At 38.5% G+C, this 27,961-nt stretch overlaps 1 protein-coding gene across 6 annotated transcripts; it reads left to right on the top strand.

Annotated features, from left to right (window-relative positions):
* The first annotated feature begins 46 nt into the window (after nt 1-46).
* DCUN1D2 (defective in cullin neddylation 1 domain containing 2) lies at nt 47-27,630 on the top strand. 6 transcript variants are annotated; one of them, XM_063338298.1, is made up of 7 exons: nt 47-181; nt 2,570-2,786; nt 5,922-6,090; nt 10,187-10,317; nt 23,092-23,174; nt 25,578-25,674; nt 27,095-27,630. In XM_063338298.1, the coding sequence occupies exons 1-7, from the start codon at nt 179-181 to the stop codon at nt 27,172-27,174; spliced, it is 780 nt and encodes a 259-aa protein (XP_063194368.1). In that variant the 5' UTR covers nt 47-178; the 3' UTR covers nt 27,175-27,630. The 6 variants fall into 6 exon arrangements, with proteins under 6 accessions (XP_063194368.1, XP_063194377.1, XP_063194347.1 ...); XM_063338307.1 differs by having other exon boundaries at nt 2,390-2,786; XM_063338277.1 differs by lacking the exon at nt 47-181 and adding an exon at nt 448-732.
* The last annotated feature ends 331 nt before the right edge of the window (nt 27,631-27,961 follow it).

Genomic DNA, 27,961 nt, shown 5'->3' with positions numbered 1-27,961 from the left:
GGCCCCCCGGTCGGCGGCGCAGGGAAGGCGACGGGCCCCGGCGGGCGCCCACCCCCGCCCCGCCTTTGCGCCTGGCCCCGCGGCGCGGCCGGCCATAGGCGGGGAGGGCGGGGGCCGATGCGCGCCTGCGCGGGAGGCGGCGCCGGGCGGTGAAGTTGGTGGAAGCGCCGGTGATAAAATGGTAGGTTGTTAGAGTCGGGGGGGGAGGTGGGGAAATTGGGGTGGGGGATGACGACCTTAAACTAGCCCCCAACCACCTGGAGTAGCGAGTCCAGCCCCCCGCACCCTCCCGCCGCTCCGCTCCCTCAGCACCGGTTCCCGCTCTCCTGCTGGGGGTGTGTGGGGCGGATAAGTAGGGGATGGCACTGGGAGGGGGGGGCCCGCATGGGCCCTGAGGTGAGGTGGGACAAGCTGGGGGGGGGGACACCCGCACCGTGCGGAGCCGGCCTCCCGCCGCCCGGGTCGGGAATGGGGAAGGTCACCGGGGGCGGCGGGGGGGGAGGGACGGGGCGGGCGGCGCCGCCGCGGGTATTTCGAGCGTCGGCAGCCGGCGCGTCGCGTACCTTTGCCTTTTTTGGGCTTGGGGCTGGCGGGGCAGGTTGCCGGAGCCCCGTGTCCCTCGCTCCCGCCCGCCGGCACCGGGACGGGGTTGTGTGTGGGGGGGGGAGGCCCTCCCGCCGGCCGACGCCCGGCAGGTGCAGCGGCGGCCGGGCCGCGGGGGCGGCGGGAAAGGTACGCTACGAGCTGGCGTCTCGGAGCTTGGGGCGAGGTACGCCTCCTTGTTTGGGCTCCATCGGTGGGAAGTCGTGGGAGAAAGGCGGCTTCCAAACTTTCACCCCTATGGGGGAGAGTCTATAGGTACCCCTGACCACTGCGCGGGGCATTAGATGCAAACGAACTGCAGGAACTACCATATAGGTTGGCTACTCGAAGTCGTTTCTTATCTCTTATTTCTTCCAACAACTCGGTGTTTCGTTTGGAACCTAGGAAACGACCCCTAAAATGCCTTGGCATTAAGTAGACTTAACATGGGTTTGACTTGGGAGTTGTTGTCAGAGTCCTCTGTTTTGAAGTGGTCGTCGCCGAGTTTGTTGCTGAAAAGAAGTTTGTGTAACTGAGGAAGGTCTTAGTGCAGAGAGACTCTCATAATTAGACCTTAATGAAAATTGAGGGGAGGAGTGTTACGCAGACCTTGCAGTCAAAGGATTATTGAGTGTTTTCTCACGAAAACACACTGTTGTTATTTTTTCAGCTCTTTTCCTGCTTTGTGTGTTTCTTCTTGTTTAAGAAGGAAACTTTACATGTTTCTTCTTACGTAAACTGAAAAATCTTGTAGGAAAGACCAAAGTCCTTATCTTGTTTATGTGGTTTGTTTCTTGTCTCGGGACCATCTGTAGTCAAGATGTCACCATCCATATGCGTACAAGAGATAACGAGTAAACTGAAAAATGGTCCTGTGTTTACTGCTTACTGCTCATTGAATCAGGATTCAGTTTTCCCCCGTTATTTAAGAGACCAGTAAATTTTCTGTTGTACCTGATGATTTAAGCAGTAGTGAGAAATGGAGACAAATTTGTCAGCTTAATTGTTGGCCTGGAACATGTGCTAAGTATAGTTTAATGAAATTGGAAAGTATCAGAATATAATAAAAACCTAACTTTTAATTTATCTCCCCCTTCTTCCAGTCTCACGTAAAGAATAATGTTGAACTATAGTAATAGCAAATTTGCTCCCTATAAAATCCCTGTTCCCACCCCTTGGGTTTTCCAGAAGTTTAGGGATGCTGTGTCGATATGGTTGCTGGAATTAGCTGCCATTAGGAGAAACGTCTTATTGGTTCCTGTTTGCCACTCTAATAGCCGGTTTTGTTGTTTATCATATTAATAGTATAAACATCTTTTTCAGAGTTAAAGTTTTAGATCACATTTACAGTAACTTATAGTTTCATTGTAACATTCAGCAAATGTTACATTCTGATGTGTTTGCTTTATCTATTGTCTTTTTGCCTTATGTTGGCAATGATTTTTAACATAAAAGCATGAGAAATGCTTCTGCCTTTTTCAGCTCATCTCTTAATATGAATGAACTTTGCATTGTTGCTAGGAAAACATTAGGAAAACTGCTAGGCACTTTTTCTCCATGTATGAAGGACTTTTACAGAATCTCAGAATCTATAAGTTGTGCCTTTGTAATTTCTTGTTTGTATAGCCACAAGGCATATTTTCAGAAGATAACCATATTGTTATATGATGAAACTTGTGTTTACTGCTGTTACAGAACAGAAAAACTTTATGCGTATGTGAGCCATAAAGCGGAAATACAAATTTATTACTGCCAAGATATGTGCTGCTAAAAATGTATATATAGATGCTGTCGTTTCAATTTTCAGAAGAAAATGCTGTCTTTTTAACTGCAGAAGAACAAGGCTTTGTCTTCCTGTAATTCTGAAGTGAAGGTTGTCATCAACAAGAAAACTAAAACCTTTTAAAGATAGGCGTTAGTAGTAGAATGCTGAAACAAACTTCTGGATTAGCTTCATTGGCTTTCCTGCTTCTTTTGCATCCCAAAGCATAAGCTTAAATCGTCTCAGAAGGACAAGGTGCGCCAGTTTATGGCATTTACCCAGGCTGGTGAAAGGACTGCTATATACTGCTTGATGCAGAATGAATGGAAACTAGAAGTGGCAACAGACAACTACTTCCAGAATCCAGACTTGTACTACAAAGAATCCATGAAAAATTCAGTAGACAGGAAGAAATTAGAGCAATTGTATAATCGATACAAAGGTAAGGCTTGGGGGTTTTTTGTTGTGGGTTTTGGGTTTTTTTGAATTATTGTGTTTGGCTGGTATTTCTGCTTTTCCCTCTGTCATTCTTAAGGACTTCTAAGGAACGATTGCTAGCTTTTGCTTCTCACTCTGTCTTTGTGGTAGTGAGATAAGAATGAAAAAGGTTTTAAATGCTCTTAATGTTCAGTACACAACTTCTGTAGGTATTTCTGTAGAGTTTAAAGTAAATTCACAGTAGGAAATGAAACCTGTCATGAGGAAATAGTGGCAGCTGCATATGGTGGAAAGGAGAGTAAAGCTTATTATGCAACTTACTTGATTTATTGCCAGTGGCTGCTATTAAATATATGTACAATGTACTTTGTGTGGCAAAATAATACATATTATACTATTATTTGGGGGAGTTAATTTTGTTCAAAGATAGTAGTATTTCTAAACATTAAAATAAAAATTGTTTCAGATAACATTACAGCTAGGAAACTGACAGAACAGTCAAATAAGAAAACTCAAAAACTACTTGTAGAAACTGCATCCTTTTATTCTTTGTGCTGGCGTATTACAGCAAAAGTAACATGCATGTTCAGGGAAAACCACAGGGAAGCAGATTAAAGGCAGAGTTGTTTCTTTTCCGTTTATTTTGCAGTATTGTTAAAAAGAACAGATAAAAATAAAAGGAAAAGACAGTCAGGTAAATATAAGAATGTACGTGATCCAGGTAACAGTGCTTTCTGACGTGTGGCTGTCTGACGTGAATGTGTGCATTGTTCCTTACATGTTAGAGCAGAGCGGGCTGTAATCATTACCAGCCCCTGCTGAGATCCACACACCTCGTGTTTTAAAAAAAATGAGCTCTTCACAATTACTCAACTATGACTTCATGTACTTTTCTAATTGCGGTGTATGGCATGCTTTGTATACACTTTATCCTTTTCTTATTATATTGTTTCCACCTTTTTTTTTGTTACTCTTTACCTAATGTGTTCTATTTCTAATATAGATATATAGACATTCTTTAATATTTTGTTATTATCTGGTAATAAATCCTGTAGGGACAAAGAACTGGCAACACTATAGCATTTCCTTGGGGGGGCACCACCCCAGAGAACCACTTTTTAAGTTTGTTTTATATGTATATGTAAATATATAAATAACATATATACATATCTAGATCTTTTGCTTACTCCTTGCATGTCAGTCTTGGAGATTGCTGGGTAAAAATTATATACAAATTTATAGGATGCTATTAATAATATCTAAAATTAACTGAAAACTGCACTGCTTGGCTTTTGTGAAAGAAAGTCTAGTCAGTCTTACATCTGTGTTTTGGTTAGCAGCACACCTTTGCAGTTATAGCACTTTAACACTTACGTGAAGTTGTAAACTTGAGCAAAACCTTCGTAACACTTGAGAGAAAACATTAAAGTTTTGGTTAAGCACTTTTCCTTTTTTCATATGTAGCTTAAACCTGAGTCACTGGCTTTGCAGCAACAAGGAATTCCTTTGTCCTACAGGGCCTATAGAATACTACATACATTGCACTATATTTGAAATCTGAGATGAGAGGTCTTTCATTTTCTGTGCTGTCTTTTTGTTAGTTTTCTTATCTCTTTATCCACCAATTCTGTCAAAACAACAGTTTTGGTTTTGTTTCTAGTTACCTGGATGACGTGAAACATAAGGATGAAACGTATATAGTTGAAAACCATCAAAAATTTTCCACTGATTTCAACACTAGTGCACTTTTTGCCTTTGGTTCTTCAGTTACTCCCCAAATATACAAGAAATGCATTTTACATGTTTTAGAACTAGATCTGGCATACAGTGGAATAGATATGTTTACTTGTTATTCCTGTTCAAAGGTCTCTGAATTATACCATGGGTGCAATTTGTTGTTTAATGGGTCTAAATCTTTGCTAAATTAACTTTTTCTCTGTGTTTTAGCATTTCCTCCACTGTAGTATTGGCTGGAAAAGTGGAAGAGATCTTAGTTTAATACACCAAAAAAAATTAAAAAAAAGAGAAAGTTTTCTTTAGGTTTGATTATTATTTTTTTTTTATCAAGTCCTTGGATACAGACTTAATAGCATTGTTGAAAATTTTACTAGTTTAAGGAGCTAGTCTTAAATTTACTCAAAGGATACTTTTCTATATAGCCCAACATGATACTGAAATGTCGTCCTATCAAAAGCTGTGAAAGACAGTTTTGTAGTTTGTAAACTGTCAAGCTTAGAAAACTAAAGATGGTTGGGTATTTTTGTGGGGTTTTTTGGGTTTGGTTTGTTGTTTAGTTTTTGGTTTGGTTTTTTTCCTGTTTGGGTGAGTTTTGTTTCCCCTCCAGTTACTTGAGTTTCCATGCAGGGGGTTCTGTTTGTTTGGGATGTTTTTTTGAGAAGTAATTTTGTTACAGTTACAGAATTGTTACATTGACAACTACCCTGACATAGGTGAAGTGTGGTTCTGAGGTTTGGAAATGTAGTGAACTTAGTACTACTGAAACATAATATTTCCTAAGTTGTATCGTTTAGCTTAAGACCCTGTTACGCTAAGGCATTGTTTGAGCAATGTTTTGGTGGTTTCCCTGACGCATAATTAAAAAGCAAAAATGTTTGAGTTAATTGTGGTCTTTAAACGGTTACAGTGGGTTTGCATATATCCCTGTCAGGAAAAAAAAATCTGTGGGCTCATTTGGTAGGGTTTTTTTTATTGGGTTTTTTGTTTGTTTTTTGTTTTTCTTTTAAAGTTCAGTACATGCTATATCCAGTAAGCGTCTTGTATGTTTTGATGTGTTTATCAGCCTTACTGTTTTTAGATGTAGTCAGGCATCTGCTCAGTCAATTCAGATCTTTCATAGAGCATTGTGGAGAGAAGACAAAACTATTTCGTTGACATTAGCTGATGAATTTAGGAAGAAGTTGCAAACCAATTTCTAGGGAAGTTTGCAGAATGCTTAATCTATTTATGGATACTCTTCAAGGTACTTCTAAAATTAACTGGATTTCAGGTGAAGATATTTGTGAAGCTTATGAAAAAGCAAAAACCCATGTTATGCAATATAACAAAGCTGTGCAGATGATTATTTGTAAATATTTTTTGTCAATAATTACAATTATCCTCTCTGTATTTTGAACTGCAGACCCACAAGACGAAAATAAAATTGGTATTGATGGGATTCAACAGTTCTGTGATGATTTAAGCCTGGACCCAGCCAGTATCAGTGTTCTGGTTGTAGCATGGAAGTTCAGGGCAGCTACTCAATGTGAATTCAGCAAAAAGGAATTCGTTGATGGCATGACAGAGTTGGGGTAAGTATCAATTTCTGCGTAGTTCAAAATGTAAGGCCTGAGCTCTGCTTCTGTTTGAAACATTTTTAATTGAATTAAGCGTGAAGCTTCAAAAAAAGCTGGTAAGGCTGGTGCCAAGCTTAACAGCTGCTAAATGTCTGTAGTGTCCCATCTTCCTCAAATTGTTGATTTACTCCAAAGCCTTAACAATGACTGCAGTAAGGGTGATGCAGAATAATTCCCACCTGTACAGCAAGAAAGACAGACAGATATGCTGATCTTTTCATATAATTCATATAAACGTATGCATGGTTGTGTTAAGGTTTTGAGTTGGACCATGTGCTGTTAAAAGCTGGAAGTCACGGGAGATGTGTGAAGGGAGAAAAAAAAGTTCAGTCAGTGTTGAAACAGAAAAGAAGTAGGAAAGCAGAAAAGAACCTTCAGTTCTTTCTCTTTACCTTATCACCACCAAATGCAACTTTTTCTTTCTACCAGTTTTACAAACCATACTTTTATTGCCTTGTATACTGGATACTTCATTTCTACAGAATATCTATAAGAATTTGAAATAAAAATGAGGGGTTTGGTACTAGAAAAGATTAGTTAGTCTGGCTGTGATGCTGTGATGTAACTGATTTTTTTTTTTAATTTTTTTTTCTTCCTGGATTATGGAGCTGTTCTGAATAATAGAGTTTGAGATTAAACTGCCTCTGTTTAGCAATAAAGTCAAAGTGTTTATCGCCATAAAATAATATTGTGTTTAACTTTTACTTGGAAGAGATGCAGTATTTCTAATACAGAGAGGTGTAAAAAAAAAAAATTTTTTTTTAAACAGATTGCATTAGATAAGTGGAGAATTGCAGTTTATTGCTTGTGCATATTTTTTTCTGGCTAAATAATTCCATTTGATCTCAGAATGGCGCCTTATCAATACCTTTCTGCAATAAAGTCATACAATCATAGACTCTTCATGGTTGGAAAGGACCTTTGAGATCATCGAGTCCAACCAAACAACCTACAGTCTCTGCCACTAGAGCATGCCCTGAAGTGCCACATCTACACATTTCTTAAATACCTCTAGGGATGGTGACTCAAGCAACTCCCTGGGCAGGCTGTTCCAGTGCCTGACCACTCTTTCAGTAAAGTAATTCTTCCTAATATCTAATCTAAACCTCCCCTGCCGCAACTTCAGACCATTTCCTCTGGTCCTGTCATTATTCACCTGGAAGAAGAGGCCAACACCCACCTCTCTCCAACCTCCTTTCAGGTAGTTGTAGAGGGCACTGAGGTCTCCCCTCAGCCTCCTCTTCTCCAAGCTAAACATGCCCAGCTCCCTCAGCCTCTCCTCATATGACCTGGTCTCCAGACCCCTCACCAGCCTGGTCGCTCTCCTCTGGACACGCTCCAGCACTTCAATGTCCCTCTTGTACAGAGGGGCCCAGAACTGAGCACAGGACTCGAGGTGAGGCCTCACCAGTGCCGAGTACAGAGGCACGATCACTCCCCTGCTCCTGCTGGCCACGCTGTTCCTGATACAAGCCAGAATGCTGTTGGCCTTCTTGGCCACCTGGGCACACTGCTGGCTCATGTTAAGCTGACGGTCCACCAGCACCCCCAGGTCCTTTTCTGCTGGGCAGCTTTCCAGCCACTCTTCCCCAAGCCTGTAGCGCTGCTTGGGGTTGTTGTGACCGAAATGCAGGACCCGGCACTTGGCCTTATTAAACCTCATACAGTTGGCCTTGGCCCATTGATCCAGCCTGTCCAGGTCCCTCTGTAGAGCCTTCCTACCCTCAAGCAGATCAACACTCCCACCTAGTTTGGTGTCATCTGCAAACTTACTGAGGGTGCACTCAATCCCCTCATCCAGATCATTGATAAAGATATTAAACAAAACTGGCCCCAAAACTGAGCCCTGAGGGACACCACTGGTGACTGACTGCCAAGAGGATTCCACCCCATTAATCACGACTCTCTGGGCACGGCCATCCAGCCAGTTTTTAACCCAGCAAAGAGTACACTTGTCTATGCCATGATTCGCCAGCTTCTCCAGGAGAATGCTGTGGGGAAGTGTCAAAGGCCGTACCAAAGTCCACATAGACAACAGCCTTCCCTGCATCCAGAAGGCGGGTCACATGGTCATAGAAAGAGATCAGGTTGGTTAAGCAGGACCTCCCTTTCCTAAACCCATGCTGGCTGGCCCCGATCCCTTGGCTGCCCTGCACTTGCTGTGAGAGCTCACTCAAGATGATCCTCTCCATGATCTTTCCTGGTACCGAGGTCAGGCTGACAGGCCTGTAGTTCCCTGGATCCTCCTTCTGACCCTTCTTGTAGATGGGCGTCACATTAGCCGCCCTCCAGTCATCGACTCCAGTCATAGACTGACTTCTAGCAAAGGTGGTGGTTGTTTCTTGAGCGGGGATCCTAGCAGTCTGTTGTGGCTGACCTCATTGGTTACTGACTTCTTTCTAAGCTTTTCTTTTTAGGTAAGGGTGTTCATAAATTGTGATGATATAACTTCTGATGTCATGTGAAGTCTACTGCTTTATTTTGTCCCTGTGGGTAGAGACTGTTTTCCAGCCAATCAACAGCAATCAAGTGCTCATGCTGCTATATTAAAGGCTGTCAGCATTATTTGATATAACTGATTAAAAAGGTTTTTGCTTAAGCCACCAAGCTTCTGGCTTGGATTTTGTTTTGTAACTTTATTGTCACATTGCTCCTATGTCCTCATGACTGTCTCTGATGCAGTTCCACAGAGGTCTGTGATTTTGATCTCTTTCTGCTCAACACAGTGCTCTTCGGAGCATAATGTAGTCATACCTGCTTGCCACTGGTATGCTGCTTATTAAGAATTTGGAATGATTTTGTTACATACCGGAGGAGCAGCGTCTGTGGTTTTTAGCATTGAACGTAGGTGAAGATTTGAATGAAAAGAAGCTCCCTGAGGCTTACGTTCATATAGCACCTTAGGATACATATGGGAAAATATATTTGTCCCTATTGTTAACTAGATCAAGTCCCCATGAAACTGAAGTTCTTAGTTGAAGACTCTTGGCAGAATTCTTTATCTTCTGCACCAGGTACTGCAGGAGGCCAGAAAGGTACTTATTTTTATCTGTACCGTGCAAGACAGTTAAAACTGCATCTGCATTTTATGGATTTTGCTGTAGTTGTCCATCCTTTAATAAAATTGTTCTTGAATCTTTAGAATAAATACAAATACTTGGCTACTGAGAACTTTGAAATGCAAGATGGTAATTATGATAGCTACTTCTTTGAACCCTATTTTCTTCTCTTTGAGTTTCTAGGGGCAATTCAAAATATTGGTAATATCCTGTAAACCTCGAACGTTCATATGATTCCTTGGTGTGGAGGAAGCCCTTTTTCTTTTAGAATTGCATTTTGTCAGCTCAGGTGCTTTCAGTGAAAGTGCTCCAGTCTTGTGTTATTAACTGGTGTGTTTCTGTTAGAATCTCAGTAACTTGATTCCATCTTACCTTACCTATGCCAGGCTGTTAAATGGTTTAGCCGCCTTCAAGCTATTGTCAAACGCTCATCTTTTTCCCAGGTTTTATCTGCAAGTGTTCTATGGTGGGCGGAGGATGACTGCAAATCATAGTTCATTTTGTTGGAAAGTCCTCTAATATTAAGGTTAACTGTAAACATAGTATGCAGCCCTTCATTTAGGTAGAGCAGGGAATAAGTAATGTCTGTCTAGATTAAAGCAAAAACCCACACACTTGTGTTACAACAGCTATAAAAGGGGAAAGGATAGCAGATTCCAGTGAGGTCTATATGTTTTTTAAGAACATAATAACATCTATTGTTTGAGTTCATAAAATTGTGAAGGGACTGAGAAAAAAACCACTGAATCCTGTTGCATACTTAATGGATGCCTATATATAATGTTCCACTTAAAATCACTTAGTAAAGGCATATGAGTGTTTATATTTTTAAAAATGCTATCCAGACAGATACTCTATTTTTATCTTTACTACTCTTTTATTTTGCTATCAAACTAAACCTTAAAAAATTTAAAAAAAAAAAAAGAGAAGAAAAAAAAAAAGGTAAAAAGAAATCTTAAATGCTTACAAATAATGTAACCTCTTTTGAACAGGTGTGACACCACAGAAAAACTAAAAGCTCTATTGCCAAGACTGGAACAAGAGCTAAAGGATCCAACAAAGTTCAAAGATTTTTATCAGTTTACTTTTAACTTTGCTAAAAACCCTGGACAAAAAGGTTTAGGTAAGTAGACAAAAAAAATTGGGAAAATAACTATAGACAGTGAAGTCAATTCCAAATACTTACAATAGCACAGTTTTCTGGTTGATGATTGTATAGTAAATTCATTATTGATTTTTTTCACTGACTTCTGGTTCCCACCATCTTTCAATTAATCTTTTCTTTAATGTCCCCTTGTTACCGATAATTTAATGAGGTTTTTTGCTAGTATTGACATTCTCTCTCCTCTTGTCAAAGGAAGTTCCTGCAGTTCTTAGAGACCTGTCATAATTTACTTTTTTTTTAAAGGCTGATGTAATGAACTCCTAGTGTTTTCCATTTTGTTCAGAAAAGAACTGAAACAAGATATCCATATCAGCTTAAAAAAGAGGGAGAAAACTCTGGGCAAAAGTTATTGTTCTTCTAAGAATTTTTAGTTTTAGTTCACAGTTTTCATGTAAAGTTTAGAAAAAGAGGATTATGGACCTGGTTCAAAGCTAGTGAATAGAATAGGCATACAGTTTATAAAGTATTAAATTATTATTCTCTATAAAGTTTGAGATTGTCCCAATCCATGCCTTGTATTGCTGGAGTAAAATCGATATATTATTTAAATTCCAATGTTTTATTCTCTTCAAATCAGAAATATCTATAGTTTGTGAATAGTTGAAAAAATTGGAAGATGAAATCTGATATCGTTTCAAATTTATGTCCACTTTCAAAAGACACTGTGTAGGAAGGAATTAGACTCTTTTGTGTGTAGAATAGCACCGTACCATCATCACTGTTCTTTTTGTGCTATGGGTAGAGGAAGTGGTTTGGGTTTTGTTTTTGTTTTTTTTTTTTTAGCATAGCCACTTTAACTCTGTGTCTATGTTACTTGGCAAGCACACTAATAAATACTGTTTTTTCAAAAACTCGCGGAAGAGGAGTGAGATGGAGGAGGAGAATATTGATTTAGACCTTCCCCACCTGAGGTGTCTGTTCCACATTCTTCCTTCGGAATTACTTTGAATAGTATCTCTTGTCTTTCCTGGTGTCTTTTTTTATTTTTTTTTTATTTTTCTTTTTTGAACTGTGGGCAACTTTTAGCCAGTTTCCATTTTTCTTTATTTTTTGCAGCAATTTCATTTTTCATTACACATATCACACTTCCATGGGTCACATGCCACCCTTCCAGACACAAAAATGAAATAGTCTTGTAGTGGTTCTGTGAGGCTGGCTGGAATTCAAGTCCCTTAGCTAGTTGTTCGTTTTCTTGCTTCTCTTCATTAAAAAGCGTAGAACTTTCAGATTGTGGAAAAGGTAAGTCAGTTACAGCTGAGGTTGGAATTTATGGGATACCTAAAGAAATATTACAAATAGCTTCCTGTTTTAATTGGATCAGTTCCAACGTGAAACTCATGTACTTGGGAAATATGCCTCAAAAGCTTTTCACCTAAGCCTGTACAAAGAGAGGAGGAGCGAAGGCAACCTAACCCAGATTATGGAACTGAATGTACTGTTTATTTGACATGAGAGGAAAAAGGAAACATACTTGTTTTCCATTACTTCTGCTTGTTTGGTATGGAGGCCTCTTCATTTGTAAGTCTGTCTTCTCTGTTGTGTAAGAATGGTACTTTTTGGCAATAAAACCTAAGTGCCTTCTTGCATTAAGAGTTAAATTATTAGCGGGAAAAAGTAAAACGTGCAAAAATTAAAGTCAAGCTTAAAATAAACCCTGGGAAGAGTTGATTGGATCTGTTGCTGATTTCAGTCTTCAGGAATCTTAATTCTGGTAATACTTACTGTTTCTTAATTTCAAGTAGTGCCTAGTTCTTAAATGGCAGTATTTTGGTGACATTTTTTGTCAGACGTTTTCTGGTTTTGGTAACGTGATTCTAGATATTGAATTAAACATAAACAGGTGCTACTGCTCTTATTTCAATGGAGGTACACCATATTTCTGTCTAGTGTCAACTTGGATCACTGTAGGTTGAGCAGAAGGAAAGTGCTGAGCAAGCATATTGACTAATATGATGGTTTTGAGTGATCGAGGTCAGTGATAGCTTATCCAAATAAAACGTAACACTGTATAGGTTTGGAGTTGGAATCTTTTCTGGTAATGCTGTTATATTCAGTAGAGCAGAGAGATGGAGGGGGGAAAAAGAAGTTTACAGGTTGGCGTTTACAACTTACTGCTTCCTGCTGTGATTGTTCTAAGAGTTATGTTTGTTATTTCAGCAAAAAGGTGTTCAGCAAGGGAAAAAATTGAGTCAGTTACCTTACAGGAGGGTCTGTATGACCTGAGAATTCCAGTTGTTTCAGCTTCATTTAATACGTTTAGGTGCTTTTTCATTTTGCATCCTCTTCTCTGTATACACTATGTATTTTCTCCTAGAATAACAAACTGTCCATCTTCCCTCCCTCGCTCCAGGGACTAATGTAGAGGTGTTTGCTGTTTGTGTCTCAATGACTGTGTGCCCCATTGTCAAGGAGATGCGGGAATTTGCCTCATCCATGTACAAAGTCTGTTTCTCTTCCAAACAAAGTTTGGAGCCTTGGCTCAGGATGCTCTTATGAATTCAGTCCAGATAGTTAAACAGAATGTACAATTAGATTTTTTTTTTTACTGAATGAGCTGGTATAAATCTCTGCCTAACTCTGTCTGGGTCATCTTAAGGTGTTGACCTCCCCTTCTTCCCCATATGCATGTTAGATACGCAGTGCTACCTAAGTACAGGATGCTGCTAAGCCACTGTCCTAGCTGCTTGCCTTAAAATGTTTCTGGTGACATGCTCCTGTGATAGTGCTTGCCTACTCATTCCCATATGTTCACATTTGAATTATGATTTGAAGACTAAGAGGTCAGTAAGTTTATGGAAAATAGGGATAAAAGTGAATGGTTTTAATTAACGAGGTGGAAATAATCAAAGGAATTACTTCCTGACTTTCAATTACAAAATATTTTAATGTGATTTTTCTGGGGGATGAAGTATCCAATGCTTCCTTTTATTACACTCAGAGCTTAAATCACCAAGTCTGGTAGCTGTTGCACTCATCGTTTAGGGAACAGGTCTGTAGACTAAAAGAATATTGCTCGATTCTCGGGTATACACATGACCCATGAATACACCTATTTGAAAACTAAGCAAATTTGACATAGTGCCAGTGACAAATGGGAAATTCTTACTCTTGTTAAATTGTTAATAAAAACTTTTTATAAAAGAAGACACAATTAAAATAGTCGTTCTGTTGGATCCTTCAGGCTAAGTGCTGATGCATTTTTTTTAAACAGAAATAAAATGTGAGACTAGAGCTCACCAGTAAAATGTCTGTTTTAGGCAAAGACAACTCATTTGTGCTGTTATTTTTCATGTTTCTTATCTTACCATGTTGAAACTGTAAGAAATTACTGAAATATCTCTAAAATATCCAAACACCAATGCTATGGTTAGGAGTCATGTTCATTGCTCTATCAGCATTTTAATATGTTTCTGATTACTTTTTTTTTTTTAAAAAAAAACTATTTCTGCTGTTTGAAGAAGTGATAAGCAGCAGTTATTACTTTATTTTTTGCCGCATCTTCCCTGAAGAACATCAGGAAATACAGTGATTCATGGGTTCCTTTTTAATATGCCAGATGGTGTTTCAATTTAAAAGATAGAGAAACACTTATATAGTGTATTCCCTTGTGCCAGACAGGATCAATGTCTACTAAAACCATTCCTCACAGATGTTTTTCTAACCAAGTGTTCAGTGGTGTGCTAGCAATGTATACTAAATTGCCTTTTCAGTTTCGGTATTTATCAGCAAGATTTGAGATCTGATTGGCAGTGGCCCTCTAGCTGAAAAAATTTGGGAGCCACTGCCTTCATATAATATAATTTTAAATTTCTGATGGCGGGTGTCATACATCTATGTCTGTGCTTGCTCAAACCTATTGTTAGATTTATTTTTTTTCCCTAGCGTGTAACTTAAATCTCTGTTCCTGAATTCTTCTGTTCAATACTTGCCTGTCCAGAGTAAGTATGTAGAATGCATGTTTCCTTAGAGATAGTAACAACTTTTTACGTATTTGGCAACTAGTGTGCATCTTCTCTTAGTCTCTAGACTGCGTAAAACCAACTGCCGTGTTAAATTTTATCTTCCAACTCTCTGATACTGCAATTGTATCTTTGAACTCTCTTTTCCTTTGCAATCCAATTGATCTATCTTTCTTTTCTTTAGTAGTGCCCAAACAAGCTGGATATCTTCCAGGCACCGTAGTAGGTGTTTTGCTCCTTGTTTTACATCCCGTTACTAAGTTCGCTTATACTTACAGCACTGATACCATTTGCAGTTTGTGATCTATTATATTATGGGGTTTCTTCAGAACTGCAATGCACCCCGTTAATTCTGATCTTGTATTTCTGTGGTCAGTTATTCCCACTAGCTATGTGACTTTGCACTTCTTAATGAAATCTTTCTTATTTACTTCCAAATGGTTTACCAGTTTGTCCAAATAATTTTGAATTCTAATCCTGTCCTCTACCATGCTACACTTTTTTCAGGCTTTGTGTAAGTTGCAGATTTAATAAAAATTTTCTTTGTTGTGTCATCTGCGTTACTTCAGTGTTGGTCAGCGTTAGATACAGGACTGACTCCCACGGATGAGTTACTTTCTCCCAATTTGGCAGAGAACCACTGAGGTTCTTCTAGAACCTCCTTTGACCTCTATGAAGTCTCAAAGATGGTATGTAGCAGTTTGAGGTTTCTTCAGCATACTGAGATGAATTTCACCGTGTCTAGCTTCGCTTTGGGCACCAGTGCTTTCAGACTGAATTTCTAAAAGTCATTTCTGAAATTACTGTCAGTTTTCATTGAACCTTTTTGCCTGCAGCATCTCTTGAAAAAAAATCTCTGTGTATCCCAAACATTTATTTTTCAGGAGTTATCAGCGGGATGCATGATATCTTTTCTTACACCAGATGCTATTTGTATGGGAGGGAGTAGGAAGGCACAGAAGCACTTTTTAGAAGTTTTTTTGGTGATAGAAGAATTTTGGTGATACTCGACACAGTCTTCTTCACTGTGCAATGGATTTTGCTCCAGGAAAGCAGTCCTGGGAGGAGGTGTGTGTGTGCAGTTTTGTGTTTGATTTATTTTTAGAACAGCCTGTCTTCCATTGCTTTGTAATTTCTTCTTATTCTACAGTTCCCTTCAAAACCAATGCAAGAAATTCTGCCCTTACGTAATTAGATGGGAAGAATCCTCTCCAATAAATTAAGTTGCATCTATTCTGTCGTTCCCCAAAATAGGTACAGAGTTCAGTACAATACTCATTCCTAGAAATAGGACCACCTTTTATAGGAGTCTCTTTTCCACAGTTCATGTGGTGATACTAGGGATTTTTTTATTTATCTTTATATCTGCAGGACTTCTGTCTCCATAGTCTCATCCAAATTGAATGTTTCCATTTACTTGTATTAGCTTAATATCGTCAAGTAGTATGCTTCAGTCTGGACACGTGCTGGTTAAAGACGTAAAAGTAGTACCAGTCCCCCTAGGTGATGCCTTGTGTAAGTAGTGAGATGCAGGAGGCAAAAGCGTATTGCGTAAGATCTACCATGATTTTCTTTGAGCAGAAAATGATGTTCTGATTAATGTTACTCAGGACCCAACTGTCAAATGTCTTTCAAATACCTCTAAATAGATTTGATTACTATCTTAGAAGATGATGTAAAAAAAAAAGAAAATATAACTGTTAAGACTACTGCTCCCTGTGGTGGACAGAATTCAAGAAAAAAAATAAATAGCAAGCTTTCAACAGAGCAGTGACATCTCAATAGTTGCATATTGGACCTGGGAGGCATAATATTTAGTTATGTTAAACTTCATCTGAGTGTGTTGTATATATTTTGAGATAATGTAAAAAATGCAGTTTTGCAGGTCTGGTTTGCCAGGAGACTTTTACAAAGAATTATTCTGGATAACTGTGATTCCGTCTGTTTAATCTGTGCTTTCATGTTCTCACTATTATATTTAGTACAATAAATCTTTTAAGTTTTCCGTGGTGCAGATTTGGAGAGGTTTATCTCACTTTTCTGCTCCCAAGTTTTAGCTTTTTGTATTGCAGTCCAAGTGAAATTTTGCATCCTAGCTCTTGGTTGATAGGTGTACTAAAGAATAGGATTTACAGATCTTTTGTCATGTTGTATACAGAGCGGTTCAGATTTCTAAGGACACTGTTCAAGCTCAAAACAAGGCCTTAGCTCCATCTATCTATCTTTTTTTTTCCTCTTTTTTTTTTTTTTTTTTTTAACGTGATACTTACTGTGAGTCTCTGATTGGATCTCCCTTTGAGCCCCAGCAAGACATGTTCAGGAGATTCCTCGTGCTCAGGAGTTTACTACAGTTTGTTTCAGCACAGTGGAGGAACTTAATGCATTCTTTCATGCTCTTCAACTTCCAACATGGAAACAAAAAGCAGATTTGATCCTTCATCACTCCTTTGTGGTCCCTTCGCCTGCTTGCTGGCTCAAAAGGTTGTGCTTCCTTCTCTCTGCCAGTTTCCTGGGATCAAGCAAGAGATGATACATGAGGAGGGCATTCAGACTTGAATGAAATATTACCTCAAGACCAGAAGAATGACTATCTTTGCATCCGGTATGTGGACTTCAAGGAGGTTGCATCTTCTATGAGCAGATGAGTATAATGTGCTCTTTTTCATTGAAGCAACATCAACTTTGGCTTTCATCATAGCAGTGTCTCAAGATTCTTTGAAGAGACACTTAGACATTAGGGAAGGATGTCTTCTTTTTTTTTTTTTTTCCTCCCCCCACATTAACTAGTTATCAAAATTTCCGCCATTTTCAACGAAGAATTAGATTGATCCATTTGTAGGATGTTTGTAGGAGCGAGTGAATGGAAGAAGTTGAGAGAGTTTAATAAATAAATTTCATGTTTATTTTGGAAGAGGTCTGTGAATGCTGTATTTTAGGTGTTTCAATGGCCTTGGTCTGTGCATATTATCCTTGCTCTGTTTTTGTTCACATTTGTCTTTCTGAAAATGCCATCAATTTGAGAAGCTTAGTATAGAACAGGGTGCTCTGATCAAAAAAAGTAGCAGCTCTGATCAATAGTGGCAGCAAAGGTGTGCCATAGCTGCCAGTTCTAGTAATGCCTCATTGATTCTTTTACTCATGTTTGGGTCTTATTTGGGAAATATATATCTAGTCATCTGTTGTAGTTTCTCTGAGATTTGTAGTGATGGGGGGATTTTGAAACTGGCTACAATCAGGTTCATTTCATTAGGCTGCACTCAAATTGACGTTTAGATAGCTATCTTCTTCTAAGCCTAGCTCACATTCAGAAGCAGTTTAGCTGCTTTTGTGCAGTTGATACACAAGATAAAAAACATGAAAGGTTCTGAGTGGAATCAGCCTGCCTCAGCATGGTGGATGCTGAGATAGAGTTAATAAGCACAGTCAGACCCTGCCCGATTCCTGCAGAGCTCTTCTGAAATCCACATGCTGCGCTTTACCACTCTTCCCTCTCCACCACAGGGACTGTTCTGTCCTCTAACACTCTGTCTTGTACGTCCCCTAACGTAGAGCACTGGGAAGCTCTTTGCTTACGGCTTTGCAGGGATGAATGGATCCAACTCAGCTGGATCCTGAGTGTAGCCACTTCCAGTATTTGTATTGTACCCCTTATCTGTTTTTCCCGTTCTCTCTTCCTTCTGTGGGGGAGCTCTTAATTGGAGATAAGGGCTATTTTGCTCTAAACTCTTGGCAATTTGGTGAAGGGTTTTTAGGTTGAATCCTGATGGTATTTTCATGTTGTTTTGCTGTATGGATTTTATTTGTTTGTAGAAGAAGAAAACGTTCTGATTAGGAAAGAAACTAATTCTTGTGTCCATGTTCTTAGTAATTTGGAGGCCAGAGAAGACTGTTAAAATCATTCAGAGAGGAGGAAACAAGAAATCAAGTAACTCACTGAATCTTGCAAGTATTCATTTGATGTTTGTTGGTCAGGTGGTGTGATAGTCCAGTTGTTGGGGTAGATTGATGCCAGTTGCCACTGTTCCCACATCTGCACCAGCTTTGGCACAGTGTCCAGGAATTTTATTGAAACAAAATAATCTTGTGCAATGTAGTTTTTGTTTTAGCTTTGCAGAAGTATGATATTTTGTCTGTGATCACAGTGAGAAAACAAGAGGAAAGCAATCAGAGAATATCAACCAAATGATACTATAGGTCAGATTATGTGACTGTAGAGAAAACAGTTCAGTCTCTTACAGAGGCTAAATATATTTTTACAAGGCAATTGAATGATAAAATAGATTTCTGTGTCTTGCACCTGTCCAGATTAATTTTTTATGCAGTGTTGGGAACCGGAGAGTTTGTTGGCTGCTCTTTTGTTTTCAAAGCTGTAGAGTAAGTTTTGGTTAAAGCATTGTGAAGAGAAAGCCTCAAACAAAGGGATGCTTGGCTCTGAAATTTTAATTTCCAAAATTTTTTTTTTTTTCGTCCTTATTAACTGGTCTAATAAAAGTAACTTTTTCCTCCTACAAGCTTTGTTACATTCTTTACTAATTTGTTGGTTTGTGTCTGTAGATGGACTGGGTAGGCTGATGCCTCCTGTTATTTTGAAAAAAATAAAAATAAAAAATGTTACCAATGTAGTTTGAGAGAGTATTCTTTGAATAGAACTCATTGGTGATGCCCAAGGTCTCTCATAGAGATGACATGTAAAGTAGCAAAGCTTTACAGTGTTGATAAGAAGATTAAACAGCGATAAAGAAAGAAAAAGACAATACTGGGACAATCGGTTAATCTCAAAAGATGAAATTAAAATCCTTTTTTTTTTTTTCAAGCTGTAAAACGTGATAGACTCTACCATCATAATGTACAGAACCTAGTTAATATGCTAACTGGGGATTATGAGGGCAACAGTGGCTAATACTAAAATAGTCTTAGAAATAACTTAAAGATTTTAAAATGTCATTAGGAGGCCAGTGTAATGCCTTTAGTCTTTGTTGTGTGGTGTTTTTTTTTTTCTTCTAAGTTATATTAGTAATTTAGGTGAATTTTAATATTCTGACAGCTTCAAACATGGCTGCATGACTCGGCTCTGTTGGTAGGGCACTCTGAGAGCTGGAAAGCTCCATTTGGCAGAGGATGACACAAGTGAGTGCTGCAGTCCCAGAGTGCTGTTTTGGCACAGCAGGTCTAAATGAACTTCATTTCATGTTCCTCATAAATCCTACTCTCCAGCCAATTCCTTGCTATCTGTTGATTTATCTTTCTGTTTTCTCTCTTCCCTTGATTACTTGTGTGCAATGACTTCATTGCCCTTGTCCAAAAGCATAGCAAAGGGATGAGGAACTTAATTTATGTTTGGGGTGTTTTTTTTTAAATTCATGCAAGAATCTAATAATGAATTTATTTTTTTTTTTGCTAACAAGATAAGCATTTGATCAAATCTTGAAAGCAGACACAGGCTGTCTAACTGATAATGTATTTCTCCTTCTGCATTAATTGTGCTGATTTCTTATCACTTCAAGCTTTCTGTTCAATCAGGATAGAAAAGGCTGAGGGCTTTTTTTTTTTTTTTAAAACAATTTTAGAATGAGGCTTTAATGTTTTAGAATAGATAATGCTGCATGCAAAATGCTTTACTTATTGTGAAAAGCTGATTGTTTAAATAATTCAAAAGTGTAAAGAACTTTTAAAACATAGTAAAGCAAGTTTACTATAATAAATGTTATTTAGCAAAATAATGTTTAAAATAATGAAAACATTATTTTATTAACCTTTTCTGCCTTCTTGAACTTTTTTCTTAGATATTGTATATATTTTTAAAATTTTCTTAGTAATTTTAGCTTCAATAATTTTGTAATGGTAACTGGTATTGCTTTTAGGTGACTCAATTCTTAGGGTTTTGCTGCAGAAAGCTTTATAGATGCAGTATGCAGCCACAAGTAGACTAGGTATCCAGAAAGCGGAATATCTAGGTATTGAAGCTTTGTTTCAGTGTACTCAAAATCTTTGAACTATAAAGGCATTGTACTGAGGGGGGGCTGTAGACATGAAACACTCGCTGGGTATTGACAATGAAAATGTTTTGCATTGAAGGGAAAGCTCAAACTGTTGTATAATGTATGATATGGTATTTTTATTATGTTCTTTAAACATCAACCATTTAGCAATTTTATATTTTGGATATGAGCATGGATGTTTGCAATGGAGTCTCTTCTAAACTGGTCCTTGCTTAGGCATGAGTTTTCAGAGATTGATGCATCTGTCTTTTCCTTTCCATTTATAAAACTTGCATCATTGGTCTATAATGTGGGAAGCATATTTTTTGGAACAAAACCAGCATATTTCTATGATTGTTGTTTGATTTAATGATGTCTTCATATCTATGCAACATTGAAATAGGTATTCCCAAGATTGCTTAAGAAATCCATACCTTGCCAAAGCATCTTCCTGTGAGGATGCAGAATGCAGAATTCCAATGGCGTAAGGCCTCTTTTTCTAAGTATCTCTTATGCTGCACTACTTCTAGCAGATACACAACCTTCACAACATTACTGTTTATTGATACTACTATCAGCATCCTAATGTAGAACTGGAACTCGGTGTGACTAGGTCTTCCCTTTAAAGAAGAAAAATCCTCTTTTCTGTCCTGCATTGCTAAGTTTTTCAACCTAGGTAGGGAATTGTCTTCAAACAAAAGTGTAGCCGTATCCCCTGAGAATGTAGCCCACCTGAAGGCCTAGTTTTCTCAAGTACTTTAAGACTGTATAAACTAGCACCACTACCAAAAGAGGTAGTCCCATCTAGTTGTTTTGTTCAAATATCTTTGTGTTAGTTCATGGGTTTGTGTGATTGCAGTGAACCAGATGAGGAAGATTTACTTTTTTGTTTTTCCCTTGAGCTAGTTTTAACCAACATCAGGACTTCCCTCCATGTGCTTAATGGGGAGAGCAGCTCTAGGGTGGACTGGTTTCAGCCACTACTGAGCGGCATCCTCAGCAGGATATGCTTTTGTTGTACCTTATAGCAAATAATTCCTGGATCTGCGTGGGGGAGAATCCAATTGCACACACATGTAATGTATCCCTCAAGTATCAACTTAATTAAGACCGTATTTCATGTGCATTCTGTCAAATACAATTTTGCAATAATCAAGTTCATCTTAACATAATACTAAATTTGTCACACACCCAAATAAACCAAGGAATTGTGTCCTCCTCTTTCCCTTTTAGCTTTTTTTTTTTTGTAGTACCTTTAACCATCTTTGTTTCCTTGCCTGTACCTTTTTCCTTTTTCCAGGGAATATTTCATCAGAAGTATAAAAACTCTTCTTCTGTTGAAGTGCTTTTTTCTTCAAAGTGCATTTTGCTTAATGTTGTCACATGGTAGATTTGCAAGGTTGGCTTGGAAAGGTTGAATCTTCATCATGAAGCCTGAGTGAATGGGATCAAAGTCAGTCACTTCGTCGTGAAGTTTAGGAACCCTTAAGATTATTCAAGTTTCTCCCTTCCCATTTCTTTTGCTTTTCATTTGGGACAACAGATATGAATACTTAATCTGCGTCTCTAAACAGCAAGTAAATGCTATTACTGTTCTCTTCTTATTTTCTGTGAAAAGTGAGCATGGTGGCAAAGACAGGAAGGACTGAAAGAAGATTATTAGGGGATGAAGCAAGTTCTGTACTGACAAGTGCTCTGATCATGATAGAACAAACTCAGGCAGCCCTGTCTATGGAGCTGGGTACACGCGTACTTCGTTTCTCTACATCTTAACTATTGCACTTTGGCTGAGCCCCAGCCCTCTATGATAAAGGCTCTAGGGAACTGGCTATGTTAAAATCTGGAATTTTTTCGTATTTTGTTTATACTTACTTTACACTGAAAGCACAAACTGAAACCTTTTTGTGGTTTAAGAAAGGCCGTGCTTTATTTCGTGGTTGCACAGCAGTACGCATACATTTAGTGCTGTTACCTGTGGGACCAGGCGCAGAAGCCATTAGATATTGTGAGTTGCTGAGGATGAAAACAGACCTTCCAGAAAACATCTTTTCTACCCCTATGCTGCATCTGATGTTGCTTGAATGTGTGGCGGTGCTGCATCTTCCTGCTGGCATACAGGAGCCAAGCTCTGCTCTCAGATTAATGGTCACGGTGCGGAATAAGGGCTGCTTTCTTGGACTTATATTTTCAGTATTGTGTGTAGGTATTTGTCTGCTAAATGATTGCAGAAGAAGAGAATTATTGTTGTAAGGTGTGCTGTAGAATTATCATGCCCTGGACAATTTTATTTTTTTTTTAATATCCCCCTCATGTCTTTAAAATTCCCTCTAAAGTCAAGTGTGTCTAAGATGCGATACATTAACGGGAATTGGCACTTGCAAACTTAAATGTTTGGGTTTCTATCAATATTTGCTGTGTTTATGCGTTGTTTTGTTTTTTAATTTGTAGACAGTTATTCATAACTATTTTTTTCTGTTTCTGTAGATTGAGAGTAGCTCTAATCCAGCACTTTCTAATGTAGCTCTAACCCAGCACATACAGCAAATGCTGTATGCTGACAAAAATATTTTAGTCTTTATGAATGCAATGTTCAATATGCAATTTATACGGCTTGTCTTCTGCCTTCTGGGTGCAGTGAGAGTAGAAAACAGTTCCTTATAATTTTTGTAGTGATTTTAAAAGAATGTTATTCATTTGTATCATAATATAGTGGATGTAGCATTAATTGTTTAACCATAGGCATTTTATTGCATATCATGTGCTGTAATACTTGCATGTTGCTTTGTCTCTTGCAGATCTAGAAATGGCAATTGCATATTGGAATTTAGTCTTGTCAGGAAGATTTAAATTTCTAGATCTTTGGAATAAATTTTTGTTGGTAAGTATGTACTGTATTCTTCCCTGACTACCTTAGTTCACAGTAATCTGATTTGTAGGCTGTGTGCTTACAATAAAGAAAAAGACAGGATGTCTGAATACTTCCTTTTGAACTGTTTCCTTTTTGAAAAGTAATATAAAATGGTCTTATATCAAGCCAAATTAAATCTTCTCTATATAATTTTCTAATTGAGAAGAATGCAAAAAGATCTAGCAAAACACTAGAGTATTCTGCTTGCTTGATCCTGTATCCTCCTACTTAGGAAAGCTTCTGCATGAAATGAAGCCATGATTGTAGATTGAGCCCCTGTTGTCTCTGTTCTCAAGACAGCTGTGATTAGTCAACCATGTATTTTATCATGCTCTGCCTTTTGTGGTATTAATGCATAAACTCAGTCTTTTTTAAATGTCAATTCTGTTATGACTGACTTAACCTGAGAGACTTTTCTTTTTAAGTGAAAGTTCTCGTCTGAATAATTATTTTGACTCATTTTTTAGATAATGATTGTGAACTGATCTTGACAGCTTTCTATTACAAGTGCAATTCTGTGGGCAGTGGAATAGAGAGGCATAAATTAAACTTTAAAAATCGCAAAATATTCTTATTAAAGGCCTGATTCATTCATCCACACTTCTACATTTACATTTCTATATACTTGCAAAAAAAATACCTTATATAATGTTACATAATGTATAATTTATCTTGATTTTTTGTTTTATTTATCTTTTTATCTGTGGTTTAGGAGAATTAAGAAATCTTTTTGCGTTTTGTCCCATAATCACCAGTGCTTAATAGGGAAAGTGTATACTTTTTGCAGTGTCTTCTGAATTTTTTTCTAGATTTTTGGACACTGTATTTTATTCACTGAATACTGTAGCAGTTTCATCAAGAGAACTTGTGAAAACATTTCACATTTTAACTGCCTTAGTACACTTAACACATCCAACTTCAACTCCATAGATGTAACTGAAGAAAAGTCTTAATGTTTTTTCCCTACGTGGCTATGTGATCAAGTTTACTACAACAGACAGTTCTGCAAATCTCTACTTCAAGCTATAACTAGATGATCTGGTATAAAGTGTCCTACTTTGCTACAAATATTTAACCTGAATGTTTACTTTAGAAGAAATGTTTAGATTAAAAAACTCAACCTGAGATAGAAGTGAGTTAGGACTCTTTAGGATGGGGGGGAAGGGGGTTGTTTGTATTTTGTTTGTTCTAAGGAACCTTTTCCAGGAGGTATGTTTGCTTGTCATATTCTTTGCAGTCAAGATATAACATTTGGCTTGAGCAAGAAGATATGTTTGCTGTTGTGTTGGACATCAACCTCATCTTGATCAAGTTCTAGGTTTTTGAAATGCCGTTTGTTCTTCTCGATACTTTAGAGCATTACTGCTTAAGAAATAAACCCAACCAACCGAACAAAAAAAACCCCACCCCACAACACAAAACTAACAACACAAACAAAAAACCCAACCCTTCATCGAGCAAGTCTTTTCATGCACTTGCACCTTTTTGCTGCAAACCAGCACCAGGTGTTGAAATTTAATTCCCTATTAATTTAATTCCCTATCTTGAGGTAATACAGCAGTATCAACAGATGAAGGGAGATGTGAATGGTCTGACTTGATCCTGCACGTCACAACTGCTTAGTCATTGCGTTTCCCCACGCAGTCTCTCTTCTTGGGAGTGCTAACTGTAAAAGCTGAGAGAAGTTTGACTGGGACTGAGGTTTGGGGTTTTTTTGGAGTGCGGGTTGAAACTGGGCAGGGTGGCAACCTGTGAATGGGGCGATGCAGAAAGAATATACTTGAAATCAGACAAGGAAGTGGTGGTGGAGAACAGGACAGACTGGGGGAAAAAAGACTGGGCAGAAGAGGAGCAAATGCAGGCGGTGCATTATGGTGAAGGAGAGAATAGCTGGAGAGAGGATGAGATGATGGGTCTGGAAGGCAGTCTTGGACTAAGGAGAGTGGAGGCGCCACTGTAATTAAAAAGTTGAAAGAGAAGGACTGGGTAAGTGTAAGTAAAAAGGGAGAGGGAAATCAGGGCTCAAGTTGAAATGGCAGAATGCTAACCCACACAGTTTCAGAACCTGGAGTGCATCCCGTTAAGGAGAAATAGAAAGTGCATTTGACTTATTCCTTTCCATAACGAGTTAGGAACACATACCCTAAAAGCAGAATGGAAGAAATAAAACAACCATCAAAGACTTCTTACACTTTTTTGCCTTCTTTAGTTGCAATTTATTTTGTAGCTTCATTTGGAAACTGTGAGTTTTATTTAAAAAAAAAAAAAGAAGAAATGCTTGTAAAACGTCTATTCCAGTATATGTCATTATAAAATACTTGTGGAATTTGAAAATAGTTTGGATTGAACAGTACCATTTTTCCTCCGTTATAGGAACACCATAAAAGATCAATTCCAAAAGATACTTGGAATCTTTTGTTAGATTTTGGAAATATGATTGCAGATGATATGTCCAACTATGATGAAGAAGGTAAGCAGTACTTGAAAATCTTCAAAAATTGGTACAGCAAAATGAAAATATTGCTATAAACAAACAACAGAATGTGCTGCTACTGTCTGTCTTAATTTGTTTACCTGTAGAGGTTTAGCTGCAAATATAGTGTCATACTTGTTGCCGAGAAGGTTAACTAGTTTGCTGTAATATAGATACCATGATATAGCACATGCTATTTGAACCTGTTATGCTACAAGAGTCTCAGTGAAACTGTGGTTTTTGTACAGAAGTGCTGCTAACTGCAAGGAAATACATCGTTTTGCTACTTGCAAGAATGTCTATGTGAGCTTTTTTTTTTTTTTCCACTAACCTAAAAGCAATTTACAGTCTGTTACTAATCCTGCAAATCCTATTTTGGAATGACTGTGTACAGAAATTCTTCCTAGGTTATGAATGACGCTAATAGGAATGGCATGGGTTTGCTATCAGCTAATGTTTATAAACTTTGTAGTGTGGACAATGCTTTAAATATGTTCTCTTTGTACTAAGAACTATTGCCGCAAGAAAACATTCATATGTTTAATTTATTAGTTAGATGTGGGTTTTTTCAAGTGTTTATGGTGTTACGCACATTGAAGCCAGACTAGGCCAGAAATCACAGAAACTTCAGAGTTGGAAGGGACCTCTAGAGATCATCTAGTCCAACTCCCCTGCTAAAGCAGGATTGCCTAGAGCACATCACTCAGGGCTGCATCCAGGCGAGTCTTGAAAGTCTCCAGAGAAGGGGACTCCACAACCTCCCTGGGCAGCCTGTTCCAGTGCTCTGTCACCCTCACTGTAAAAAAGTTTTTCCGTGTATTTGAACAGAATTTCCTATGTTCTAACTTGTGCCCGTTGCCCCTCGTCCTGTCACTGGGAACCAATGAAAAGAGTCTGGCACCATCCTCCTTCAACCCACCCTTTAGATACTTGTATGCCATAATAAGGTCTCCCCTCAGCCTTCTCTTCTCCAGGCTAAAGAGTCCCAGCTCTCTCAGCCTTTCCTCATAAGGGAGATGCTCCAGTCCCTCAGTCATCTTAGTTGCCCTTCGCTGGACCCGCTCCAGCAGTTCCCTGTCCCTCTTGAACTGGGGAGCCCAAAACTGGATGCAGTATTCCAGTTGTGGCCTCACCAGTGCAGAGTAGAGGGGGAGAATGACCTCCTACGACCTACTGGCCACACTCTTCCCTATGCAGCCCAGGATTCCATTGGCCTTCTTGGCAACAAGGGCACATTGTTGGCTCATGGATAATTTACTGTCTACCAGGACCCCCAGATCCTTCTCCTCAGAACTACTTCCCAGCAGGTCCACCCCTAAATGTCAAAGTGAGCTTTTGATCCTTTATATTTAGAGAGTACACCAATTTGTTGCTAATGATGATATATTAATTTCTGAATTGCTTGACTTCTCTTTAGGAGCGTGGCCTGTTCTTATAGATGATTTCGTGGAATATGCACGACCAGTAGTCACAGGAGGAAAGCGTAAAACTTCCTAACCCCAGACTTGTCAATATGGACTAAACGTGCACTTCGAACTGCATTAGGGGATGAAGATTTGTTGACTGATAACTGTGCACGTTATTGCTGGTTTCAGTGGTCGTGATGACATTCTACATACGAAACAGAAATTCTTCCTTTCTGCCTAAAGAAAATCATGGCTGACACGCGGACACATGAAGAACAAATTCAGAAGATAGTCCAGGCTGTTTGTAGGCTATTGGCTTCAATTATTGTACTGGTTGTATCATATAGGATGTAGATTTTTGCATGATTTTATACTTCGGAGAAGTTTAACTAGAGGCCATTTTATTACAGTTTTGACAGCACAGCATGCAATTCAGTTCATGATCCAAAGTGAACACCAGCAGTTACATAAATAAAACTGTATTATATTGTACTTATATTAAAAGCAGTATTTGTGGTATATAAATTAAATCCTTAAATAAAACTTATGCAGTATGTTGTATTTTTATAAAAGTTAGTTCTGTGGATCTGTCCTAATATAGAACTGTAACCAAAAACAAAACAAAACACAAAAAAAAAAAAAAAACGCTTAAGCTTTTTTTACTTGTTGCCAAAATCTTAAATTTATATTTCAAAGTTCTAGCTGTATAGGTTGATTACACCCAGCCTTTTGTTTTCTCCCAGTGAGATCGGCTTCCTCATTATTCTTCTTCATGTGCTTGGACATGTGACAGTAGCGTTGCTGAGGAAGGGCTGCTGCTCTATGCCATCTTGCAACTCCAGCTGCTTTTATTAACCATTTTAAAGTAGACGTTAAAC

Source organism: Chroicocephalus ridibundus, chromosome 1 (genome assembly GCF_963924245.1).
Source record: "Chroicocephalus ridibundus chromosome 1, bChrRid1.1, whole genome shotgun sequence".
Lineage (NCBI taxonomy): Eukaryota > Metazoa > Chordata > Aves > Charadriiformes > Laridae > Chroicocephalus > Chroicocephalus ridibundus.
This window is presented reverse-complemented; position numbering and strand designations above follow the sequence as displayed.